Source organism: Phacochoerus africanus, chromosome 7 (assembly GCF_016906955.1).
Source record: "Phacochoerus africanus isolate WHEZ1 chromosome 7, ROS_Pafr_v1, whole genome shotgun sequence".
NCBI lineage: Eukaryota > Metazoa > Chordata > Mammalia > Artiodactyla > Suidae > Phacochoerus > Phacochoerus africanus.
Window position 1 is genome coordinate 4,337,124 of NC_062550.1, and position 21,744 is coordinate 4,358,867.

At 57.8% G+C, this 21,744-nt stretch overlaps 1 protein-coding gene across 6 annotated transcripts in view; it reads left to right on the forward strand.

Moving 5' to 3' along the window:
• PHF21B (PHD finger protein 21B) overlaps nt 1-11,633 on the forward strand; it is a 94,761-nt gene extending 83,128 nt beyond the window's left edge. For 2 of the 6 annotated variants that reach the window (XM_047786007.1, XM_047786008.1), the window contains exons 8-14: nt 1,418-1,472; nt 3,500-3,522; nt 4,122-4,163; nt 4,562-4,720; nt 7,616-7,691; nt 7,978-8,135; nt 9,581-11,633. In XM_047786007.1, the coding sequence (XP_047641963.1) occupies nt 1,418-1,472; nt 3,500-3,522; nt 4,122-4,163; nt 4,562-4,720; nt 7,616-7,691; nt 7,978-8,135; nt 9,581-9,799 (732 nt within the window). In that variant the 3' untranslated portion in view covers nt 9,800-11,633. The remainder of the gene's footprint in view (nt 1-1,417; nt 1,473-3,499; nt 3,523-4,121; nt 4,164-4,561; nt 4,721-7,615; nt 7,692-7,977; nt 8,136-9,580) is intronic. The other 4 variants (XM_047786011.1, XM_047786013.1, XM_047786010.1 and 1 more) reach the window with 3 other exon arrangements.
• The last annotated feature ends 10,111 nt before the right edge of the window (nt 11,634-21,744 follow it).

Genomic DNA, 21,744 nt, shown 5'->3' on the forward strand with positions numbered 1-21,744 from the left:
CTTCTTGCCCTTGGGAACGAAAGTCTGGAGCTCCAGGCTGAAATCCAGATGGCATCTTCCAGAAGCCAGCTCCACAGAGGCTGCCAGCTGGCTTTCCCAGATGCTCTGGGCTTTCCTAGGAAAAAGGCTTGGGAATCTTTCCTTAGAACGGAAGCAGTTTCCCGAGGGCCCCAGGGTGGGGCAGCCCTCTGAAGCCGTGTCTGCAGAGGCCAAGGCCCGACACGTCCCAGGGGCCAGCGAGGCTCTGCCGGGCCTGGATGAGGGCCAAGAAAATGCCGTGCTCGGCTCCCCCAGCGTGGTGGTGGGTCTGGGCCAGTTGTCCCAAATCTGCGGCTCATGAACTGGAGCTCACTTTGGAGAGAGGGCTCCGTGGAGCGGTCATCGGCTCCCGCCCTGCCATTGTCCTGGGGGGAGAGCCCGACCGCCTGTCCCCGCCCCCGACTCCTGCTGGGCGAATGCATGTGTTCAGCCGTCACTTCTCCCCGATTTTCTGAGCAAGCCGTCCTGAGACAGAGTGCCCCACGCACTGGGCCCCGTGGGAAGAGCACCCGGGAGCTGCTTCTCCACCTCCACCCCTGGAAATGGCGTGTCCTCTGTGCGAAAGGACCCTGTCCCCTTTGTCCCCTGCCCTGAGGGATGACCTAGCCATGACCTAGTCTCCGAAGTCTGTGGCCACAGTTAGGGAATCAAGAGCCGACACAAAGCCCTACGACCTTGAGCCCGGGACCCCTGTGAAGAAGCCCCAAGCGCAGCCCTGCCGTGGGCCCCTGCCTTGGCCCTGAACGTGGCCCAAGCACATCGAGAGACCCAGGTTTACAGCCTGTCCTCGAGGCCTAGAACTGTCTTCTTGCCACAGCTAAAGCCGCCTCGAACCCCCACGATCTGAACCCCTGTGGCCTGTGGTTGCTAGAGCCCAGGACTAAAGCCACCTTCTGGAATGTCCTAGAACCTTCTTCCATCTACCGATGACACTTTGGGCTCCAAGGGCCATGTTTTGTTCCTGGACCCTATGCCAACTAGGGGGTTTAGGGAGCCAGTCCTTCCTACCTCTCATTTCCCCACTTGACCCCAGCGCCAGCTGAGGAAGAAGATACAGGGGCAGACAGCTGGGCAGCCAGATGGCAGCTCTCTTACAGAGTTGCCCCACCTGGAGCGCTCCACCTGTCCTTCCTGAATGAGGCGGGTGGGCCCACGGGGAGCAGGAATGGACTCCACCGCCACCTGGAGGGCAGAGCCTTTGCTGGCCTTTGTCTGGGTCCACCTGCCTCTCCCCTTCTCTCTGCACCCTGTGTCTGTCGCTGCTTCTGCTTCTGGCCAGTGGGTGTCCAGCTGGGGACCAGAGCCCAGGGTGGGGTCAGAGTAGCCGAGGAGGCGCCACGCAAACTGGCGGCTTGGTTTTTGTCTTCTGTCCCCGCAGAGGAAGCGGCTGGCGTCCAACTTTCTCAACACTCCCCTGTTCCTCACAGCAAGAGGTAAGCGCCTCTCCCGCCGCCGGGCCGCCGTGGGGCCGGCGCACCTGCCCCTGCTGCCAGTGGGCCTGGCTACCCGCCCTCCCCCGTTCGTCCCCTGCAGTGAGCCTGTGGTTGTTTTCTGTTGGGCATCTCATCGCGGCTCACCAGGCCCTTGGCCCCGTGGCCGCCCAGGTCCTCATGCCTCCTGAGGAGGATGGCCAGGGAGCTGCGCCCCTGACCGGCGGGTGCAGAAACCACGGCTCTGCGCAGGAGTGTCACATGCTAGGCCCAGAACCAGGCTCCCAGCGGCCCCTCTGTCCCCCCGCCCCCCCCCTCCCCCGGTGTGATCTGGAGCAGAGATCCAGGCCACGTGGTGCCAGAGGTCGCTGTGGCTGGCCCAGCCCCCACCCCAGGCTGACCTGGGCAGGGGGAGGGGACGATGTGCTTTTGGCAAGGCCTCCACCACCCTCTCTTCCCGGCCCGGCCTGTGCTGCCCAGGTCCTGGGTGTGGTGGGCGTGGCCTCCGCTCCACGGCCACAGCCCTGGGGAGAAACTCTCTCCCGCCCCCAATACTCGGGCAGCAGGTGCTTCCCGGGCTGGGCTGGTGGCTCTCAGCCTGCTCCTCACGTGCCTGCCCTTGGCAGTGAGAGCCCTGGCTGGATGTGGGCATCCTGGGTCCTGGCCCAGCTCTGCCTGTGACTGGCAGTGTGGCAGGGCGGACCTTCCCCTGAAGGCCTCAGGCCCCCTCTGCACAGCAGGGCACTGGAGCGGACCTTCTGCGGGGGCCTCCGGCTCTGACAGGCCGGCCCTTGGCCTCAGCCGCCAGCCCAGGATGCCCGGGCCCCTCCCTCCCGTGCCAGCCTTGCCCTAGGGCAAGGCCACAGAGGGACCAAGAAACCCTTATCTTGGAGGCGCTTTTTGTTCTCAATTCAGAAGAAACGAGGAGTTCCTGTTGTGGCTCAGCGGTAACAAACCCGACTAGTATCCATGAGGACGTGGGTTCGATCCCTGGTCCCATTCACTGGGTTAGGGATCCGGTGATGCTGTGAGCTGTGGTGTAGGTCACAGATGTGGGTTGGATCCTGCGTTGCTGTGGCTGTGGCGTAGGTCGGCAGCTGTAGCTATGATTCGACCCCTAGCCCGAGGACCTCCATGTGCCATGGGTGCGGCCCTAAAAAGACAAAAAATAAATAAATAAGTAAGAAAGAAAGAAAAAGCAACGAACAGTCCTAAGGGCAGAAATGACTGCCTGTCTCTTGGGGCTTGTGCTGGTTTTCAGCACGTCACCTTGCCTCCCTGGGCCTTGGTTTACTGATCTGAAAAATGGGCCGGTGACAGTGCCGGCGTCTCAGTGCTGGGACGGTGACACCAGGGGTGAAGAACTTTGTAAACTGTCGAGTACCGTGTAAACGTAGGAGCTGCCCTTCCCACTCGATGGTGTGATTTCCAGAAACTGAAAGGAAAACTGTCACGATCATTAAAATCTGTGGTTTGGCATCACTCCCTGGAATGGGAGTGGTTAATGGCCAAAAACAGGTTGACGGTGTGTCACTCTCAGGGATCCCTGGAGCAATGTTCCCTCCGCTGGACAGCTCACTGCTGCCACGTCCCTTAGGAAGCTCAGGGGCCGCCATGAACTTGGCCTTTGATGGGTCTTGGCCGTGACCCGGCAGAGACCTTTACGCCCATAGGGCCTTGGGTGAGGACCCAGAGGTTACTGGGCCCTGTGATACTCCCATCATGCCCTGGGTGAGGTCCCAGAGGTTACTGGGCCCTGTGATACTCCCATCATGCCCTGGGTGTGGTCCCAGAGGTTACTGGGCCCTGAGATACTCCCATCATGCCCTGGGTGAGGTCCCAGAGGTTACTGGGCCCTGAGATACTCCCATCATGCCCTGGGTGAGGTCCCAGAGGTTACTGGGCCCTGAGATACTCCCATCATGCCTTGGGTGAGGACCCCTTTGACTCTGGGCCTCGTGGACTCCTGTCCTGATCGGCGCTCCTCCTGTGCCCGCTAACATATTCTCCGCCCTTCTTCCCTGTGCCAGCCAATGAGGACCCCTGCTGGAAGGTACGTGTCCCCTGGTCTTCACCCCTGGGTGGGGTGGGGCATGCTCTCTATACAGTGCAGGTAGGGTGACTCCTGGCAAGGGGGCCGGGGCCCTGGTGTCCCGCCACCCTGAGTGAGCAGAGGGCCTCGGCTCGGTCGTCAGTGCCGAGAGCTTTGTACAACATCCAGTCCGCTTTGCAGCCTGCCTGGCGGAGTCAGGTGTCGCCCCAGGGCTCAGCTCGCAGGCTTAAGCCAGACCTGCCCCCCACACAGAACGGAGGGTGCGGGGACCCTGGGCCGCAAAGGCCCTAAAGGAAACGGCCGATGGTGGGTGCCAGCACGCTCTGGCCTCGCTGTGTGACCCTAAGACGAGCTGGCTCTCTCCGGTCCTCATCCCCCGCCTCATAAGGGCCTGGAGTTAAGTCTCAGTTGAGTCTCAGGGTCTCCACGCACACGCCCACGTTTCTGTGATCCTGGGAGACCCCGACCCCCATGCACGCACCACACCCCTGCTTCCCAGGATGCTGGCTGGTCATGACCTCATCCGTAAACCCAGCTTCAGAGTTTATTTACTGTTTCCTTTCCTAAGTTTCAGGCCTAATTCTAAATGAAATTTCCAGTTCCCACAGGCCCGTAATGGTCACGCTACTGAAAAACAAGAGGTGATGTAGCTTCCGTTAGAGCGTCTTGTGTGCAGCAATAACCCTTTGGGGTCTCAGGCGGGTGCTGGCGGGGGTGGCGCTTGTCCACAGCCACCCTGTGCCTGGCCAGCTCGGGCATGGGGACAGGAGATGCCTCGAGCCCGAGTCCTGCTCTGCGGAGCACGGGGGCTCCTGGAGGGGCCTTGGCTTTGAGGCGGGAGACCAGGGGCTGCTCCTCCTGGTTTCCAGGCCTGTCCCCGCGGCGTCATCGCGGCTGCCCCCTGGGGCTTATTCGTCCCAGAGCCGCTGAGAAACCCTGGCGAAGAGCTGGTCCCAAGCTGGGGGGTGGCAGCGGCCTGGGCCCCCGCCCCCCCACCCCCGGCCTGGCTGACTCCCTTCCGCCCTCCTGTCTCTTTCAGAGCGAGATCGCCCACGATGAGCACTGTGCCACCTGCAGGCGGGGGGCCAACCTGCAGCCCTGCGGCACCTGCCCGGGGGCCTACCACCTCAGCTGCCTGGACCCGCCCCTCAAGACAGCGCCCAAGGGCGTGTGGGTGTGCCCCAAGTGCCAGCAGAAGGTACGGGAGGTGTGTCGCTTGGGTGGGCGGCCCCGCTGTCACCGTCACCCTCTCTCTGCAGGGCCTTCACCGGGCACAACATCAGAGGCTGCTCAAGCCGTCCGCCTCCTGGGTTAGCTCCACCGTGAGCAGAGACGGGGCGGGTCATGGAGGGGCGAGAAGAGAGGGGTCAGCCAGGTGTTATCTGACCCCCAAACATTAGCCTCAGTCCAGTTGATGTTTGGGGCCACATAGTCCGTGGTGGGGGCTTCCTGTGCACTGCACCGAATTTATCAGCATCCCAGCCTCCACCCATGAGGTGCCAGTAACAGCCCCCGTCACGGGCATCTCAGGCATTGCTGGTCGAGGGCCGCGGGTGCAGAGCGAGCAGAGAAGTCCCTCTGCAGCCGCCTTAGTCGCCCCACCTTCCCCGGGGAGAACCGGGCTAACAACACAGTCCGCAGAAAATAGTGCCACGTTTGACCCCAGTGATAATGACACGCAAATGAAAAGCTATCACGTTAGTAAAAACGAAAACACACCCTTCTGGTGAGGGTGAACTGGACACTCCCACACGTCGCTTTAAAAACGTGTACACCTGGAGTTCCCGTCATGGCTCGGTGGTGAACGAATCCGCCGAGGAACCATGACGTTGCGGGTTCGATCCCTGGCCTTGCTCAGTGGGTTAAGGATCCAGCGTTGCTGGGAGCTGTGGTGTGGGTCGCAGACGCGGCTCAGATCCCACGGTGCTGTGGCTCTGGCATAGGCCGGTGGCTACAGTTCTGATTAGACCCCTAGTCTGGGAACCTCCTTATGCTTGCGGGAGCAGCCCAAGAAAATGGCAAAAAGACCAAAAAAAAAAAAAATGTGTACACCTTGGTGTTCCCCGGTGGCTCAGCAGGTGAAAGATCTGGCATTGTCACTGCAGTGGCCCAGGTTGCTGCGGTAGCACAGGTTCGATCCCCAGCCTGGGAATTTCCACATGCCACAAGCATGGCCCAAAAAAAAAAAAAAAGTGTACCCTTTTTGTTTTGTCTTTTCTAGGGCCGCTCCCAAGGCACATGGAGATTCCCAGGCTAGGGGTCGAATCGGAGCTGTAGCCGCCGGCCTACACCAGAGCCACAGCAACGTGGGATCCGAGCCATGTCTGCAACCTACACCACAGCTCATGGCAACACCGGATCCTTAACCCACTGAGCAAGATCAGGGATCGAACCCACAACCTCATGGTTCCCAGTCAGATTCGTTCACCCCTGAGCCACGATGGGAAGTCCAAAAGTGTACACTTTTAAACCTGGAGTCTTGCTTCAGGGAACAGAGTCCGAGGCAGCAGTCCAGTACAGGTCAGGTGTCGTCCAAAAAGAAGCCCCTCGGTCAAGCCCCTCGGTCTTGTTTTCGTGGAAGATGGAAACAGGCTAGTTTCCTCGCGCAATGAAATGGATTCCAGAGCTTTTCTCCGTGAGGTGTCATGTGGTCACTGCAAATGATGTTTCCAAGGATTCTGTGATTGTTTGGGACTTACTCTGTGGAGTTACATTAAAAAAAAAAAATGCTTTCTAGCTGCTGTATGTTTTGATCATCAGCCATCTGAGAAAAACAGGGTGCAGAACAAAAACCGGGGAGAAAATGCCCCCCAGTGTTAATATTGTGTGTGGCTGAGTGAAGGGAAGCATTGATGTTTTTATTTATTTATTTATTTATTTATTTTGCCTTTTTAGGGCTGCACCTGTGGCATATGGCGGTTCCCAGGCTAGGGGTCCAGTCAGAGCTGCAGCTGCTGGCCTACACCACAGCCACAGCAATGCAGGATTCAAACCACGTCTGTGACCTACACCACAGCCATTGGCAACGCCAGATCCTGAACCCACTGAGCGAGGCCAGGGATGGAACCCAAAACCTCATGGTTCCTAGTTGGATTCGTTTCCTCTGAGCCACGCCGGGAACTCCTAATGTTTTTTTTTTTTTTTAAAGAATGCTTTTTTACAACATGTAGTACTTGTAAAATCATGGAAGAATCATCTTTATTTCAGAAAAATGCCAACTCTTGCGTCATCCTGGGTTTTGCGGGGACCAGGGAGAGGGTGGGTGTGATAGACTGTGTGCCACTGTGGGGGCTGTCCCCTCTGGGGGCCGCCAGCCCCTGTGTCGTGACTGCCTGGGAGGGTCACAGCTCTTTGAGCGGATGCAGTCCCTAATTTGTCCCTGACTTCCCTGGTTGCTCTGAGGCCCGTGGGACATGGGAGGAAGGCACGCTTATTCTTTCTTTCAAGAAGAATCTCCAGGGAGTTCCTGTTGTGCAGCAGAAATGAATCCAACTAGAAACCATGAGGTTGTGGGTTTGATCCCGTGTTGCTGTGGCTGTGGTGTCAGCCGGCAGCTGCAGCTCCAATTGGACCCCTAGCCTGGGAACCTCCGTTGCTGCAGGTGCGGCCCTAAAAAAAAAAGAGAAGAGGAGTTCCTGTCATGGCGCAGTGGTTAACGAATCCGACTAGTAACCACGAGGTTGTGGGTTCGGTCCCTGCCCTTGCTCAGTGGGTTGAGGATCCAACGTTGCCGTGAGCTGTGGTGTAGGTTGCAGACGCGGCTCGGATCCCGCGTTGCTGTGGCTCTGGTGTAGGCCGGTGGCTACAGCTCCGATTCGACCCCTAGCCTGGGAACCTCCATATGCCGCGGGAGCGGCCCAAGAAATGGCAAAAACAAAAAAGACAAAGAAAAAGAGAAAAATCTCTGTGCCAGGTGCCGTGGGGGTCCTGGCCACAAGCAGATTCCTAACTGAGGGTGCTGGTCTCACTGAGCAGCCTCTGAACCAGACAGCCCAGAGAGAGCAGCCCAGAGACGGTCTCCCCCAGGGTTGCACAGCCAGGGTGTGGCGGGCCCAGGGCTGTCAGTTTGCTCAGTTCCCTGTCCGCCCTCCAGGCCTTAAAGAAAGATGAAGGTGTGCCCTGGACCGGAATGCTGGCCATCGTGCACTCCTACGTCACCCACAAGACAGGTAAGAGATCCCAGGCAGCGGAAGGGCCCCGCCTCCCTCTGTCCCGCCCCGCCCCGCCCCCAGGCCGCTGGACTCACGTTGGGCCCGCTGGGGGCTGTTCTGGCCTAAAGCTCTGAAAAGCGGGACCCTGGGACCAGTCCTGTGTGCGGGGCAGTGACTCTGGGGATGGAGGTCCAGTCCCTGTGCCTCTGGCAAGAGCTGCTGGCTCCTGCAGGAGGATGTGGCCAGAGGGATCCATAGGTACAGGCCTAGGACTCTGTCTGTCTGCCTCTCCTCTGAGCCACAGCCCAGCCCCGACTTCCCCGCCTTTGCCGGCGGGGCCCGGCCTTCTCTTCCCCAGTCAAAGAAGAGGAGAAGCAGAAGCTGCTGCAAAGGGGCAGTGAGCTGCAGAGCGAGCACCAGCAGCTGGAGGAACGGGACCGGCGCCTGGCGTCAGCGGTGAAGGTGCGCAGCGGACGGGGGTGAGGGCCGGGGTCCGCCCTTAGACCCACAAGATCTCTGCACCGCTGTCTGCCAATTACTGGGGTCCTGGGAGAAGGCAGACGCGCCAGCATCCCTCGGTGACAAACAGTTACCCCGCACCTGAGCCCCTGGCTCCGCTCTGTGAGCCTGGCAAGGCCCTGGCTGTCTGTGAGCTCCGCTTCTTCCCGTGTAAAGCAGACGTAGTGACCTCTCCTCTGTAGAGCGGAGGGAAACGAGGTGGCAGTGGCGGTGGCGATGGTGGTGATGCTGGCGGCGATGACAGTGGCGAGGGTGGTGGCGAGGAGGGCGGTGATGATATTGATGGTGAGGATGAAGGTGGTGGCGGTGGCGAGGGTGGTGGGGAGGAGGGTGAGGAGGAGGAGGGTGATAGTATTGGGGGTGGGGGTGGGGGTGGTGGTGATGGTGGGGGGGGAGGAGGGTGAGGAGGAGGAGGTGGAGGTGGTCCTGCCGGTGGTGCTGGGGAGGAGGAGGAGGAGGAGGACCGTGAGGATGGTCCCCGCAGTGTCAGGCCCTGGTGAACTCCTTGGAACGGCAGCATCTCACGCCGTCCTCTCGGTAACCCTGTGCAGAAACTGCCTATTCCTGCCTCTAGTTTTGGACACAGTCTCAGGGAGTCGTTCGCCCGAGCAGCAAGTGATTAAAACTATGACTTGAGGCATCTCCTTACCACGTTACCGTGTTGCCATGATATAGAAAAGGCTAGGGGAGTTCCCGTCGCGGCGCAGTGGTTAACGAATCCGACTAGGAACCATGAGGTGGCGGGTTCGGTCCCTGCCCTTGCTCAGTGGGTTAACGATCCGGCGTTGCCGTGAGCTGTGGTGTAGGTTGCAGACGCGGCTCGGATCCCGCGTTGCTGTGGCTCTGGCGTAGGCCGGTGGCTACAGCTCCGATTCGACCCCTAGCCTGGGAACCTCCATATGCCGCGGGAGCGGCCCAAGAAATAGCAACAACAGCAACAACAACAAAAAAGAAAAAAAAAAAGAAAAGGCTAGGAAAAACCCATGAACACAGCAGGCAAAAGAAAGAGCTTAGAAAGCTGGCCAATGATCTAAAGGTCTTCCACGGCTGCCGCTGAGCCAGAACAGGCTCTGAGCTTCCTCTGGCCGGAGGAGCCATGGGAGTGCTCGGCTAGGCGGCCTCGCAGCCAGGAGGGAGCACTTTCTCTCATCTCCCCTACGTGCCCACCGTGTCCAGCCCTAACCATCACACTTCGCCGGGGAGTCTGGCTTCCATTTAATTCCACTTTTCGCCGCTGCCTGGTGTGTAAGAGGCCCCCTTCCTGGATTCTCTCAGACCTCTGCCGTGGGAGGAAGGGCCTTTGGGAGGAAGGGCTGGTGGGTGGCTGCCTCAGGATGCCTGTGTCACCGAACTCAGAGTCCCTTCTCTTGATGTCCTCCCCCTGACAGAAATGCCTGGAGCTTAAGACGAGCCTGCTGGCCCAGCAGAGGGGCACCCAGTCGTCCTTGGACCGCCTGCGGGCCCTCCTGAGACTGATGCAGGGCGAGCAGATGCTCCAGGTCACCGTGGCGACCGGCAGCCCCGCCCCTCTGCTGGCCGGGCCCTGGACCAAGCCCTCGGCCGCAGCCATGCACTCCGCCCTCCAGCAGCCCCAGGGGCACAACTGAGCCCAGGGACCTGTCTTCGCCCCTGTGGAGAGTCTCCGGGACCCTCTGCTCACGAGACCTGAGGGTTCTACCAGCCTTAATTCACAAACACGATGAGTTTCAGACAAAAATAAAACCAGACGGAGGCAGGAGAGGAGGGAGGAGGAGCTGGGCGAGAGTCCTCGAGCCAGGCGGAGACGGGCCGCCCAGAAGCCAGGCGGGGGAGCACCCAGTCAGCTCCCGGCCATCAGGGGGTGGCCCAGGGCTCCGGCTTCCAGGCACAGCTGTCTCCTGGGCCTCGTGCCACACCTGTGGGACAGAGAAGGGCCGAGGCTGTGGAGGGGCCGGGAGGACCGCAGTCCAGGCCCCCACGCCAAGGGCCGAGGCGCCCTGCGGGAGGGGAGCCCAGGGCTGGGTAGCTGGGTAGTAGAGGTAGCTGGGGCGCGAGTGGGTAGCAGATCTAGGTAGACCCTGCCGCCTCCCAGAAGGCCCGGCCCGCCGTCAGTGTTACTAGCATTTGGAGTCGCAGCGGTTAAACTTGAAGGATGCCCCCGAGGGAGGGGTGCTGCCACCGCAGCCAGCCCTCCGTCCTGGGGGCGCCCTCGCCACGCCCTGCTCCTCTGCCGACTTTGTGGACTCATCTCGCTCTGATGTCTTTTCCTTGCGGCATCTCTGGGCGGGATGGATGGAGCAGCAGCCCTGTCAGGGAGGCGTGTGGCAGGTTTTCTATTTGGGGTTGAGTTGTTGAGCATAAGGGCATAAGGACAGAAGCCTTTTTCTTGTCTCTTCTCGAAGAGCTGATAGAGTGTTCCACTCCTCTTTTCGTGCCAGTTCAGACACTATGCCAAAAAAAATAACTTTACATTTTTGTATGGCGTTTTTATTGTGAGACGTTTAATGAGAAGGGGACACGTGCTGACTGCTTCTCCTGCTCGCAGCGGTCTCTGCTGCCAGAGATGAATGGAAAACCCCTTGGGGCGGGGGGGAAGCTGCCAAACTGGAGGGATCCAGAGGGTTTTCTTAAGAATCGGGGTGAGGGTGGGGGAGGAAGAGCGGGCGGCGGCCTCGGGAGCCTGGAGGGTCCCTCTTCCTGCGGCCTCCCCGGGAGCGGAGGCGGCCCACCGTCTACAAAGGGCTCCCGCGTCCAGGGTGGGGGCTGCTCGGACTCCTGGTGCGCACCAGCCTCTCCAGTCCCCGAGGGACTTGGCACAACAGGATAAGCACCCGGGGGAGCCACTGGGCTCCCGCCCCCAGCACATCACACGGTGCCGAACTGCATCGAACACACGTGTGCACGCACACGTGGCCCCAGACGCGCGCGCGCGCACACACACACGCACACACGCTGCCAGGTGCAGAGCGAGGAGGCTGGCCGGAATCCCAAGGCTGCCACGGTCCCTCCTGTCATTTTCACGACTCCGGGAGAAACTGTGCTGTACGATACAGATCTATTTTAATACACTCGACACTGGGTTGAACAAGATTTTTATATTCTTTTATTGATGAACAAGGCGAACTGTGAGACACACATCTTATATATTGGTTACTCTGGATGCCAATTATGCATTACCGCGTGGCTTGTGGTGTAAATGTCTTCAGCTTCCAGTTTTTCTCTTGGTTTGTTTATTCTTCTTGGATGGATTGGGTTACTTTTTTTTTTTTTTTTTAATGTCATGGGAGGATCTGAAAGGTTGGACCCGGGAGGGGTAGCTGCCGCTGTGTCTTGAGACTTAGTTTTTTGGACCCGGGAGGACCGGCCAGTGGATAGTGAGGATAGAGAAGTTGTTTGTCTTTAATATGCCGAGGTGTAGTTTTCCTTCTGTACGATGCATTAAACTCGATGGATGATTTCAAAGCCCAGCGATTTGTTTCCTTGCCTTTGAGCCCCGTGGGGCAGGGAGGTGGGAATTGGGAGAGGCTGAAAGTCAGGGTCCAGCCCTCACCGCAGCCCTGGGGTGGGGACAGCTCTGGGCCACTTTCCACGCATGGGTTCCCTGGAGCAGGTGCACCTGCTCCCATAAGGGCCAGGATCGACGGTCCCAAGGAGCAGAAACCCGAGTTCCCGCTGTGGCTCAGCAGTAACGAACCTGACTGGTACCCATGGGGACGCAGGTTCCATCCCTGGCCTCGCTCAGTGGGTTAAGGATCCGGCATTGCCGTGAGCTGTGGTGTAGCTCTCAGATGCAGCTCGGATCCCGTGTTGCTGTGGCTGTGGTCTAGGCCAGCAGCTGCAGCTCTGATTTGACCCCTAGCCTGGGAACTTCCATATGCCGCAGGGGTGGGGGTGGCCCTAAAAAGGCAAAAAAAAAAAAAAAATCCAAGTGACAGAAACCCAGGCCCCGCGCAGCCACGCAGAGCCCAGGGGCGGTGTCCGCCCCGCTCCCTCCCTCCTCCTCTCTGTCAGCATCACCACTTTCTCTCCTCCCTCCCGGGCACCAAAGTCCCACAGCCACCCTGGGGCTGAGTCAAACGAGGAACAAACTAGGAAGCCAGGCCCCCGGGTTCTTGCTGCAGACATTGTGCAGAAGCCTCAGATAGGCCCAGCTGGGGGAGGAGCTCACCGCTGGACAAACCAGCTGTGGCCAGAGGATGGGATGCAATACAGAGCGCCCGCTGGAGCCCCCAGCGGGACAGCGCCGCCCTGTCCCCACCTGGCCCGGGGTCACACAGTCAGAATCCTCCAGTTTCTCTCCGGCCTCATCACCTAGTACCTCAGGCCCCAGGTCTGTGTCCTTTCCTCTCGTCCTGCATCCTCGCTAGCCGGGTCCAGCCTCCTGCCTTCGTGACTCTGTGCGGCTGGCTCCCCAGCCTTCATCTCCAGCCCAGAGATGGAGGTGGCCTCCAGCTGCCCACGGCCAGCCCCGCGGATGCCAGCGGGCATCTCCAACAGCCTTGTCTCTGCCAGGCCAGCGCCTCCGCCCCTTCCCCATCCGGGGGGAATTCAGCCTTCCTAGTCGGTGGAGTCACTTTGACTGCTGCCTCCACCGCCGGTCACTGGCCCTCTGTCAGCTGGGTATGTCCACGTCGCGCCACCCACACCATCCCCACGGCCTCAGCCATTGTCTCGCCTGGATTACCACCACCACCACCTGAGCATGGTCACCTCCGCTGTCCTGTGGTGGCCAGAATGGTGGCCTGTGTTACAGCCCTGCGTGCCCTCCTTGCTTAACCAAAGCCAAGGTCCTGCATCCTCTGCCCCTCCCCGCAGCGTCCCTGCCTGCTCTGCTCCAGCTCGAGGGCTCTGTTCCCGCCCCGTGGCCTCCTTACGCTACTTGGAACCCACGAGGCCCGCTCCCACCACAGGACCTTTGCACCTGCTGTGTCCTCCCTCACCTCCATGCTCATCACCAGCTGCCTCCCTGACTGGCCCCCCACTTGCTTGGGGACTGTCCCCTATCGGTGCAGTTGTCCCCAGGCGCCCTCACAGAGACCTAGTATTTCCTCCCTTCCCTCTGCTGTCTGATTCCTTAGACTTTAAAGAATGTTTCTTTCCTTGGCTACGCCCATGGCACGCGGGCATTTCCCGGGTCAAGGAACAAACCCAAGCAGTGACAACGCCGGATCCACAACCTACTTTGAGTCACCTTTTTACAGTTTTGTCTGCTTCACAGGGCCAGGGACCTTGGAGGCTGGAAGTCCAAGATCACGGTGACAGCGGTAGGGCGGGTCCCTTCTGAGGCTGTGGGACAGTCTGTTCCTGGCTTCTCTCCCAGCATCTGTGACCTTGAACCATCCTTGGCCTGTAGATGGCCGTCTCTTCCCTGTATTTCCTCAGTTTTTCTTCCTTTTTAGGGCCCCACCTATGGCCTCTGGAGGTTCCCAGGCTAGGGGTCCAATCGGAGCTGCAGCTGCCGGCCTACACCATAGCCACAGCCACACCAGATCCAAGCCGCATCTGCAACCTACACCACAGCTCATGGCAATGCCAGATCCTTAACCCACTGAGCGAGGCCAGGGATCGAACCTGCATCCTCATGGACACTAGTCAGGTTCTTAATCCAGTGAGCCACAGTGGGAACTCTTCGTTCTCCCTCTGTGCCAGCTTTACATTCCCTGGCCTGTGGACTCTCACCTGGCCTCCCCCCCATGTGGCCTACCCCCCGCATGCATGTCTGTGCCCCAATTTCCCTTTTTCACAAGAACCCAGTCGAACTGGATTAGGATCCACCCAAATGATTTCCTTTAAATTGGGTCATCTTACTTCCCCATCAGGTCACATTCACACGTCTTGAGGAGTTAGGACTTTCAACTTCGTTCAAGGGGTCACCATTTGATGCGTAACAGACACCTTGCTGCAGGTTGTCTGAAATCTGCTTCCCTATGGCTTCCACCCCGGGAACACCCGCGGCTGCCCTGTTAGCCTTGCGCATCGCCCAGCCCCCAGGCTGGAGAGCCTGGCCCTGCCCACCTGCTGTGTGCCACCCTACCTGGCACCTTCTTCAGACCTGCGCTGGCACATCAGCCCCTCGCGGGGACTTGAAGCACAGGGACCCCGAGGGACACACCCAGGTCACACAACCTGCTGGTGACTACACCCCGGGCTGCGACCCTGTGCCTGTGCTCCTGGCCGCTCTGACTCTTTGGCTGCTGGCCACTGGTCATGCACCTTACCAAGCCGTGCACACGCATGCTCCACACCCAGCTAGCTCACCAGTCTGGGGCTGCAGATGGCACCCTGGCCCCTGGGTGACTCCATGGAGGCGTGAGGCGACAGAGGAGGGGGCACAGGCTAGCTAAGCATTGCTAACACTCGCTGCTCCTCCTACTCTTTTAGGCCAGGCTGTGTGCCCCACGGTGGGGGATGGGGCGGGCAGTGCTTCCTAAGCAAAACTCTGCCCTGCCGCCCGCCCATGTCTCAGAGTCCCCATGGCTCCCGAGAACAGCACCTATGGCACCTATGGTTTCCAGCGACGCCGCAGGGTGGTTTCTGGTCCCCACCTCCGTGTCCTCCCCTCCCCTGAGCAGCATCTCCGAATGGTCTGGGGGCTCCCCCAGGGAAGTGTGAGCAGGTAGCTGAGAGTGGGCGAGCACTCACGGGCACACCATCCTCGCCCTGCCCTGCCTCGGGCAGCTGCCACTCCCCGCCCCCTCCCCTGCCTGCCAGGTCCCCTGTACAGGGCTCCCGGGAGCAACCGGCACCAGGCACGGAGGGCTAGGTGCTGGCCGCGGCAGCTACCTCCCCTGGCCACCTTCTGCATGGTGAGGCCCCAGTGCCCACCCCCAAGGATCCCTGGTTTCCAAACAGAACAGAAGCACTCCCGCCCACCTGGAAGGCAGCTCCAAACCGGCCCCCGTGTGTGGTCAGGCGACAGAGCTCTCCTTGCCCAGGTGCTGCCGCCAGGCAGGTCACTGCGGGGTAAGAAGCCAGGTGGAGGAAGGCCGGCTCTGGGACAGGCTGTGCGGATCCGCTTCGATCCCCAGCTCCCCGACCCGCGGGGTTAGGTCAGCAGGAGGTGTCCGCACAGCGTCCACTGCTGCGGCTCTGGCGAGGCAGAGGCACCGCCCGAAAATGGAGGGGGCGCCCAGCCGGGATCGGGCCACCCCGGGGAAGCATGGCACTGGTGCCAGAGCAGGCTCATGCCATCCCCAGAGATCACTGTGTGTGCCCCTTCGAAATCCACGTTCACCGACTTCAGGCTGACAGCTTAACATTGGCCGCGGTGGCCACGGAAACTGGCCGAAGCCACCATCGGGGCTTTGCATCCCTAGAGACCCAGTGGTGAAACACTTCGGAGCAGACTGCTCCGTGTGTGCGCGTGTGTGCACATGCGTGTGAATGACAGAGCTATCGGGGGGTGTGGTTCCGAAGTCAACTGGCCCCTGGCATTAGCCGAAGCCGCTGGCTTTGAAAAGGCAACACTAGATCCCTTAGCGTTTCCACAGAAGGTGAACCTCTGGCCTTGGCCGTTGTTCAGAAATGTAGGACTCTGCGTTCCCGTGGTGGCTCAGCGGAAATGAACCTGACTCTTATCTGTGACGCAGGTTCGATCCCTGGCCTTGCTTGGGCGGGGGGGGGGTGGGGTCCGGTGTTGCCCCTTACTGTGGTGTAGGATGCAGACGCGGCTCGCATCTGGCGATGCTGTGACTGTGGTGTAGGCCAGCGGCTACAGCGCTGATTCGAGCTGGGGACCCGGGAACCTCCATATGCCACAGGCGTGGCCCTAAAAAGACAGAAAAAAAAAAAGGATGGCTCCAACTACAATAACTTCACAAGGAGGCTTTATGTGTTAATATCTTTTCCTGCGCGGATATAAATGAATCTGGCCAGATACTATGAAAATATAATTTGACCAGCCCTTTCGGGGGGATCAATTATCCAACACTTGGACATAATGCACGTCCTTCACGTCATTTTAGGGGAGCAGTTCTCAAGTGTGAGTGAGAACCAGAACCACCTGTGTTGCTGACTGAGCTCATATCGCTGGGCCCACCCCAGCTCTGCGGTTTGGTTAAAAACCACACGCCCCGAGTCCTATACTGAGAGGGCGCCCCAGGAGTTTCCCTGGGACCTTCAGGATACAAGCATCTGGCACTCGAGGTCCCTGTGAGCTTGGAGTACCCGGGAGCCATTTCTTTTACTTTTAAACTTTTTATTTTGCCTTTTTTAGGGCTGCACCTGTGGCATATGGAAGTTCCCAGGCTACGGGTTGACTTGGAGCTGTAGCTGCCGGCCTACACCACAGCTATAGCAACGTGGGATCCGAGCCACCTCTGCGGCCTACACCACAGCTCATGGCAATGCTGGATCCCCAACCCACTGAGCGAGGCCAGGGATGGAACCTGCATCCCCATGGATACCAGTCCGATTTGTTCCCGCTGCGTCACAATGGGAACTCCTAAATTTTTAAAATGATTTCAAGCCCCAGTTCACTCTGTATGACCACCGACCAGCTCCCGCTTAGCTGCAAGCCACGGGGTAGTTCCTGCACACCCGGTGACTGTGGATCAGCTCGGCCCAGGCCACCCAGCCAACTTCACCATCCAGGAAACCCTGCAACCACACTTCGGTCAAAGGACTCTGAATTCCAGCCTTGGGGAAGAGTTTTCTTTCGAGGTGTCCACTTCTTGGGCGCTCTCGTGCACCCCTAGGCTGTTCTTTAAAGATCTCTATACACTCTCAGAGTTGTTCCTCTGTCATGCTTCGTGATTGTTGATACCAGATTTTTCCCTTTCCAATTATTGTGCGGTTATTTACTGTTCCCTGGCTGAACCCTAACCAACACACCTGTATCTGCAAACCACGGTAAACCATTTACTAGTTCTATTAGCTGTTTGGAAGTTCCCAGGCCAGGGATCCCAACCGGGCTGCAGCTGTGACCTATGCCATAGCTGCAGCAACGCCAGATCCTTAACCCGCTCTGATTTTCTATGTGTTTGCTCTTGTTCTTTTGTATTTTGTTCTCGAGTTTATAGATGTTGTCTATGGAAAAGTCAAGTCCCATCAGAGTTATTCAGCCGTACTAGGAGAACACTTAGCATATGTTAAACATCTTTAGAAAAACTTAGAAGCAGTTACAGACTTTTTTCTCCCTCTCCTCCACGACGAATTTGGTTCTTTGCCTTCGTAGTCATTAAAAAAAAAAAAAAATCTTTCTACATCTTCTTCCAAAAGTGCACTATTTTCAATTCATAAACTACACATAGGAATAGGGAGTTTTAAAACTTTATCCAGGAGTTCCCGTTGTGGCTCGGTGGTTAGCGAACCCAACGAGCATCCATGAGCCTCGCTCAGGGGGTTAAGGATCTGGTTTGGTGTGAGCTGTGGTGTAGGTCACAGACGTGGCTCAGATCCTGCGTTGCTGTGGGTGTGGTGTAGGCCAGCGGCTGCAGCTCCAATTCGATCCCTAGCCTGGGAACCTCCATATGCCACGGGTGCGACCCTAAAAAGACAAAAGACAAAAAAAACCACCAAACTTTATCCAAGTGAGAGCACCCTGTGTCCCTGCGTTTAGCATCCTGCAAACTTTCTCCCCTCTCAGCAGAGTATCTGCAGATCTGCCCCTGTTGAAACACACAGACCCGGTTCACCCGCTTCCCCTGCAGGACACCATCCAGTCACGTGGACGTGACTTGCATCCATCTGCCATTTCTCCTCTTGAGGGACATCCAGGCTGCATCGCATTATCCGCTCCAGCAACAACGCCGCCGGCTTGCTCTGTAGCTACCACCCCTTTTTCGGGTGGCTTCCGTAGACTTACACTTGCTGGGTCGGCTTTCGCTTTCCAAGCTTGCTAGACCGCCCTCCAAAGGGATCGGACCAATTTTCCTCTCTACCAGCAGAGCAGGAAAGCACCCCTTCCTCAAAACACTAGCAACGGTTCTCTGTGGGTGCTCAAACTTTAAATGAGGCTCACTTTCACGGTTTGCACTTCCTGGCCCTGAGTTTTTTTTTCCCCCTGGAGCAATTCTTTTTCTTCTAACAAAATAGTAAAGTTTTTTGTTATCAAAGTGATGGCAGGGCTCGCCCTGCCTCTTCCACCCCATCCATCCCAGAGGACCTGCTCTCAGGGCTTGACCCTCGGGGACCCACAGAGCTTAAGGCAGAAAACTGGGAGGTGCCCAGGAATCTCCTGTCTCGACTCTCCCCACCTCCCCTCACACTTGCGTTTGCACACTGCTTTAGCTCTAAAAAGACTGATTTTAGGAGTTCCTGTCGTGGCTCAGTGGTTAATGAACCCGACTAGCATTCATGAGGATGTGGGTTCGATCCCTGGCCTCGCTCAATGGGTTAAAGGTCTGGCATTGTTGTGAGCTGTGGTGCAGGTCGCAGATGTGGTTCAGATCCTGCGTTTCTGTGGCTGTGTTGTAGGCCAGCAGCTACAGCTCCGATCCATCCCCTAGCCTGGCATCTTCCATATGCCTTGGGTGTGGCCCTAAAAGCCAAAAAAAAAAAAAAAAAGAAAGAAAGAAAGAAAGAAAAAAGAAAAACATACAAAGACTGATTCTAGGCATTAATGGCTTGTTTTCTCCCCAACTATTCCACAAGCCCCTCGAAGGCAGGAATTGTGTCTGATTCGGGTCTATGACTGCGAGACGGGCAGTGCCTGACACAAAGCAGGTGCTTCGGAGGCCATAGGACCACAGAGTGGACACTGCTCTTCTCATGATACGAATGAGAAGCTCAAAGAACTGACCCAGCCCCACACAAGCTGAGCCTTCTGACTTTGAATTTTTTTTTTTTTTTTGGTCTTTTTAGGGCCGCACTCTCGGCATACGGAGGTTCCCAGGCTAGGGGTCGAATTAGAGTTGCAGCTGCCGGCCTACCCCACAGCCACAGCAATGCCAGATCCGAGCCACATCTGCGGCCTACACCACAGCTCATGGCAACGCTGGAGTCTTAACCCCCGGAGCAAGGCCAGGGATTGAACCTGCATCCTCATGGATCCTAGTCAGGTTCCTTAACCACTGAGCCACAGAGGGAACTCCCTGAGCTGCCTCACTTTGAACTCCCTCCTCTGGGCGAAATGACTTGTCCAGGGTCCCGCAGCTGTGACTCTGAGCTGCACCAGAAACGGGGCACCCAGCCCTTGCTCCTCCAGGGACAGGAGCCTGGCTCTCAGGACAGACTGACCACTTCCTTGGCCTACAGACTTTCCAGTTCTGGGCAGGATTCATTCCTTCCTCGGGGCTCTCAGCACAGCTACAGGGTCTGGGCAGCCCGCCTGACCTCTGGAGTCACTTAAACCTGGGCCATTTCTGCCAAACATGACGTCTGGGCACTTTCTTTCCGCTGTCTTGTCAACAGAGACAGCCTGGAGCCCTCCGTCCTGCATCATGTTCCATTGTTTTAAGCCGAGGCGCCCCACGTGTGTCGCCAACACGGTATCAGTGAAATCGCTGCTGTGGCTGGGAAATCGTGCTCTGACACACGGGAAGGGAACGAGGATTCCACGCGCCTCGAGTGTGAAAGGCAGACTGGTATCCAAGCCGCCGCCGCAGGAGAACGACTTGGGGCCACCTCTTGGAGTCGGAAAATTTGCAACATATATTTCACAAATGTGTTTTGCTCTGTAAACCTTTCTGCATAATGCATGAGATTTGATTTAATGTCGTTGTTCACTCTGGTGCTCGCAGTGACGTGCTCTTAAGGGAGCCATCATTCTTCCTGCAGATTTTTTTTTTTCTTTTTCCTGGCAGCAGAACGCCGAGGCCGTTTTCAGGCTGTTCTGAATGGTATGCGAACAAGACACTCTCCGGGAGCGGGGAGCAGATGCCAGGCAGCTTTTCCAGAGGCTGAGGCCCGGGGTAGGGGTGAGTGGGGGTGGGTCTGCCTCAGGCTCGGGACCGAGCCCCTCTTGGGGGGGCCCACTCAAGCCCGGTCTGGGCCCCCGGTGTCTGGCTGTGGTTGGTGGGAGCTGGAGGGTGGTGTTTAGAAAAAAAAAGAAAAGAGAGGCGTTCCCTGGTGGTGCAGTGGGTTAAGGATCCTGCATTCTAACTGCTGCGGCACAGGTTTGATCCCTGGCCTGGGAACTCTCCAGGACTGTGGGTATGGCCAAAAACAGGAAAAGAAAGAAAGAAAGAAAGAAAGAAGGAAAGAAAGAAAGAAAGAAAGAAAGAAAGAAAGAAAGAAAGAAAGAAGAAGGAAGGAAGGAAGGAAGGAAGGAAGGAAGGAAGGAAGGAAGGAAGGAAGAAAGAATGAAAGAAAGAGTCATGTGGCAGGATAGAAAAGAAATAGGGGAGCTCCCTGGTGGTCTAGTTGTTAGGATTTGGTGCTTTCGTGGCTGTGGCTCCGTCCCTGGTCTGGGTACCGAGATCCCACATCAAGCCACTGCACGCCAATCCCATATCAAGCCGCTGCACGCCACGACCAAAGAAATAAAAAAATAAAGTGTGAGTTCCTATTGTGGCGCAGTGGAAACGAACCCAACTAGTATCCATGAGGATGTGGGTTGGATCCCTGGCCTTGCTCTGTGGGTTAAGGATCTGGTGTTGCCATGAGCTGTGGTGTAGGTCGCAGACACGGCTCGGATCTGGCATGGCTGTGGCTGTGGGGTAGGCCGGCAGCTGCAGCTCCAATTCCTCCTCTGGCCTGGGAATCTCCATATGCTGTGGGAGCAGCCCTAGAAAAGGCAAAAATGAAAGAATAAATCAAATAAATCAAATAAAATAAATGATCACTTTTTCAGGTTGTACCAGAAAACTGCTCTGGCCGGGCTTAAGGTGAGAGCAGGGGAGCTGGGGGAACAGCAAAGACAGACTAAGGAGGGTGGAGGGGGACTCGGGGAGGTCAGTGACGAAGAGGGAGCTGGGAGGAGACAGATGACACCGCTCAGACCCGCAGGTCCTAGGGCCCCCCCTGGTGCCCAGGACGAGGGGCTGGAGCCTGGGGCAGTGAGGGCACAGGCTGGGGGAGGCTGGCAGGGGTCCACCAGAGCCTCGGAGGTCCACCCCCCGTGGAAGGCGGAACCTGCTGCCCTCTGCTTAGGGCGAGTGCAGCTGCTGAAGGGGTGCGCCCGGTGGGCTGCTCGGAGGGAGGGGCATCAGGGGACCACGTCCCGCTGGAAACCCAAAGACCCAGATGCTTCCGGGGCAACCAGGAAACGTCCAAACCAGACAGATCTTTTTTTCTCAGTTCTCGTGAGACGTCGCTGCATCTATCACTGTGTAGGTTTCAGGCATCGGGAGGGTCTGGGTTCCTTCTGCTGGGCAATGATTTTCACGACAGGGTCCGTCCGCATCCATCATCTCGTACAGACACAGTGGAAAGAACGTTCCTGGTGATAAGAAGGCTTAGGGTCTACGCTCTTGACCCCTTTCCTAGGTCGTCCAGCAAGGCCCCCTACAGCCCGGATGCTGTACGTTAGATCCTGCATTTATTAATCTCATAACCAAAGTTTGTAGCTTTGACCACCGTCTTCCAATGCCTCCTGCCTCTGGTAACCACAAACCTGACCCTTTTCTCTAAGTTTTCTGTTTCCTTCGTGGTTGTTCCACACAGTAAACCAGATCATGTGCTATTTTATTTG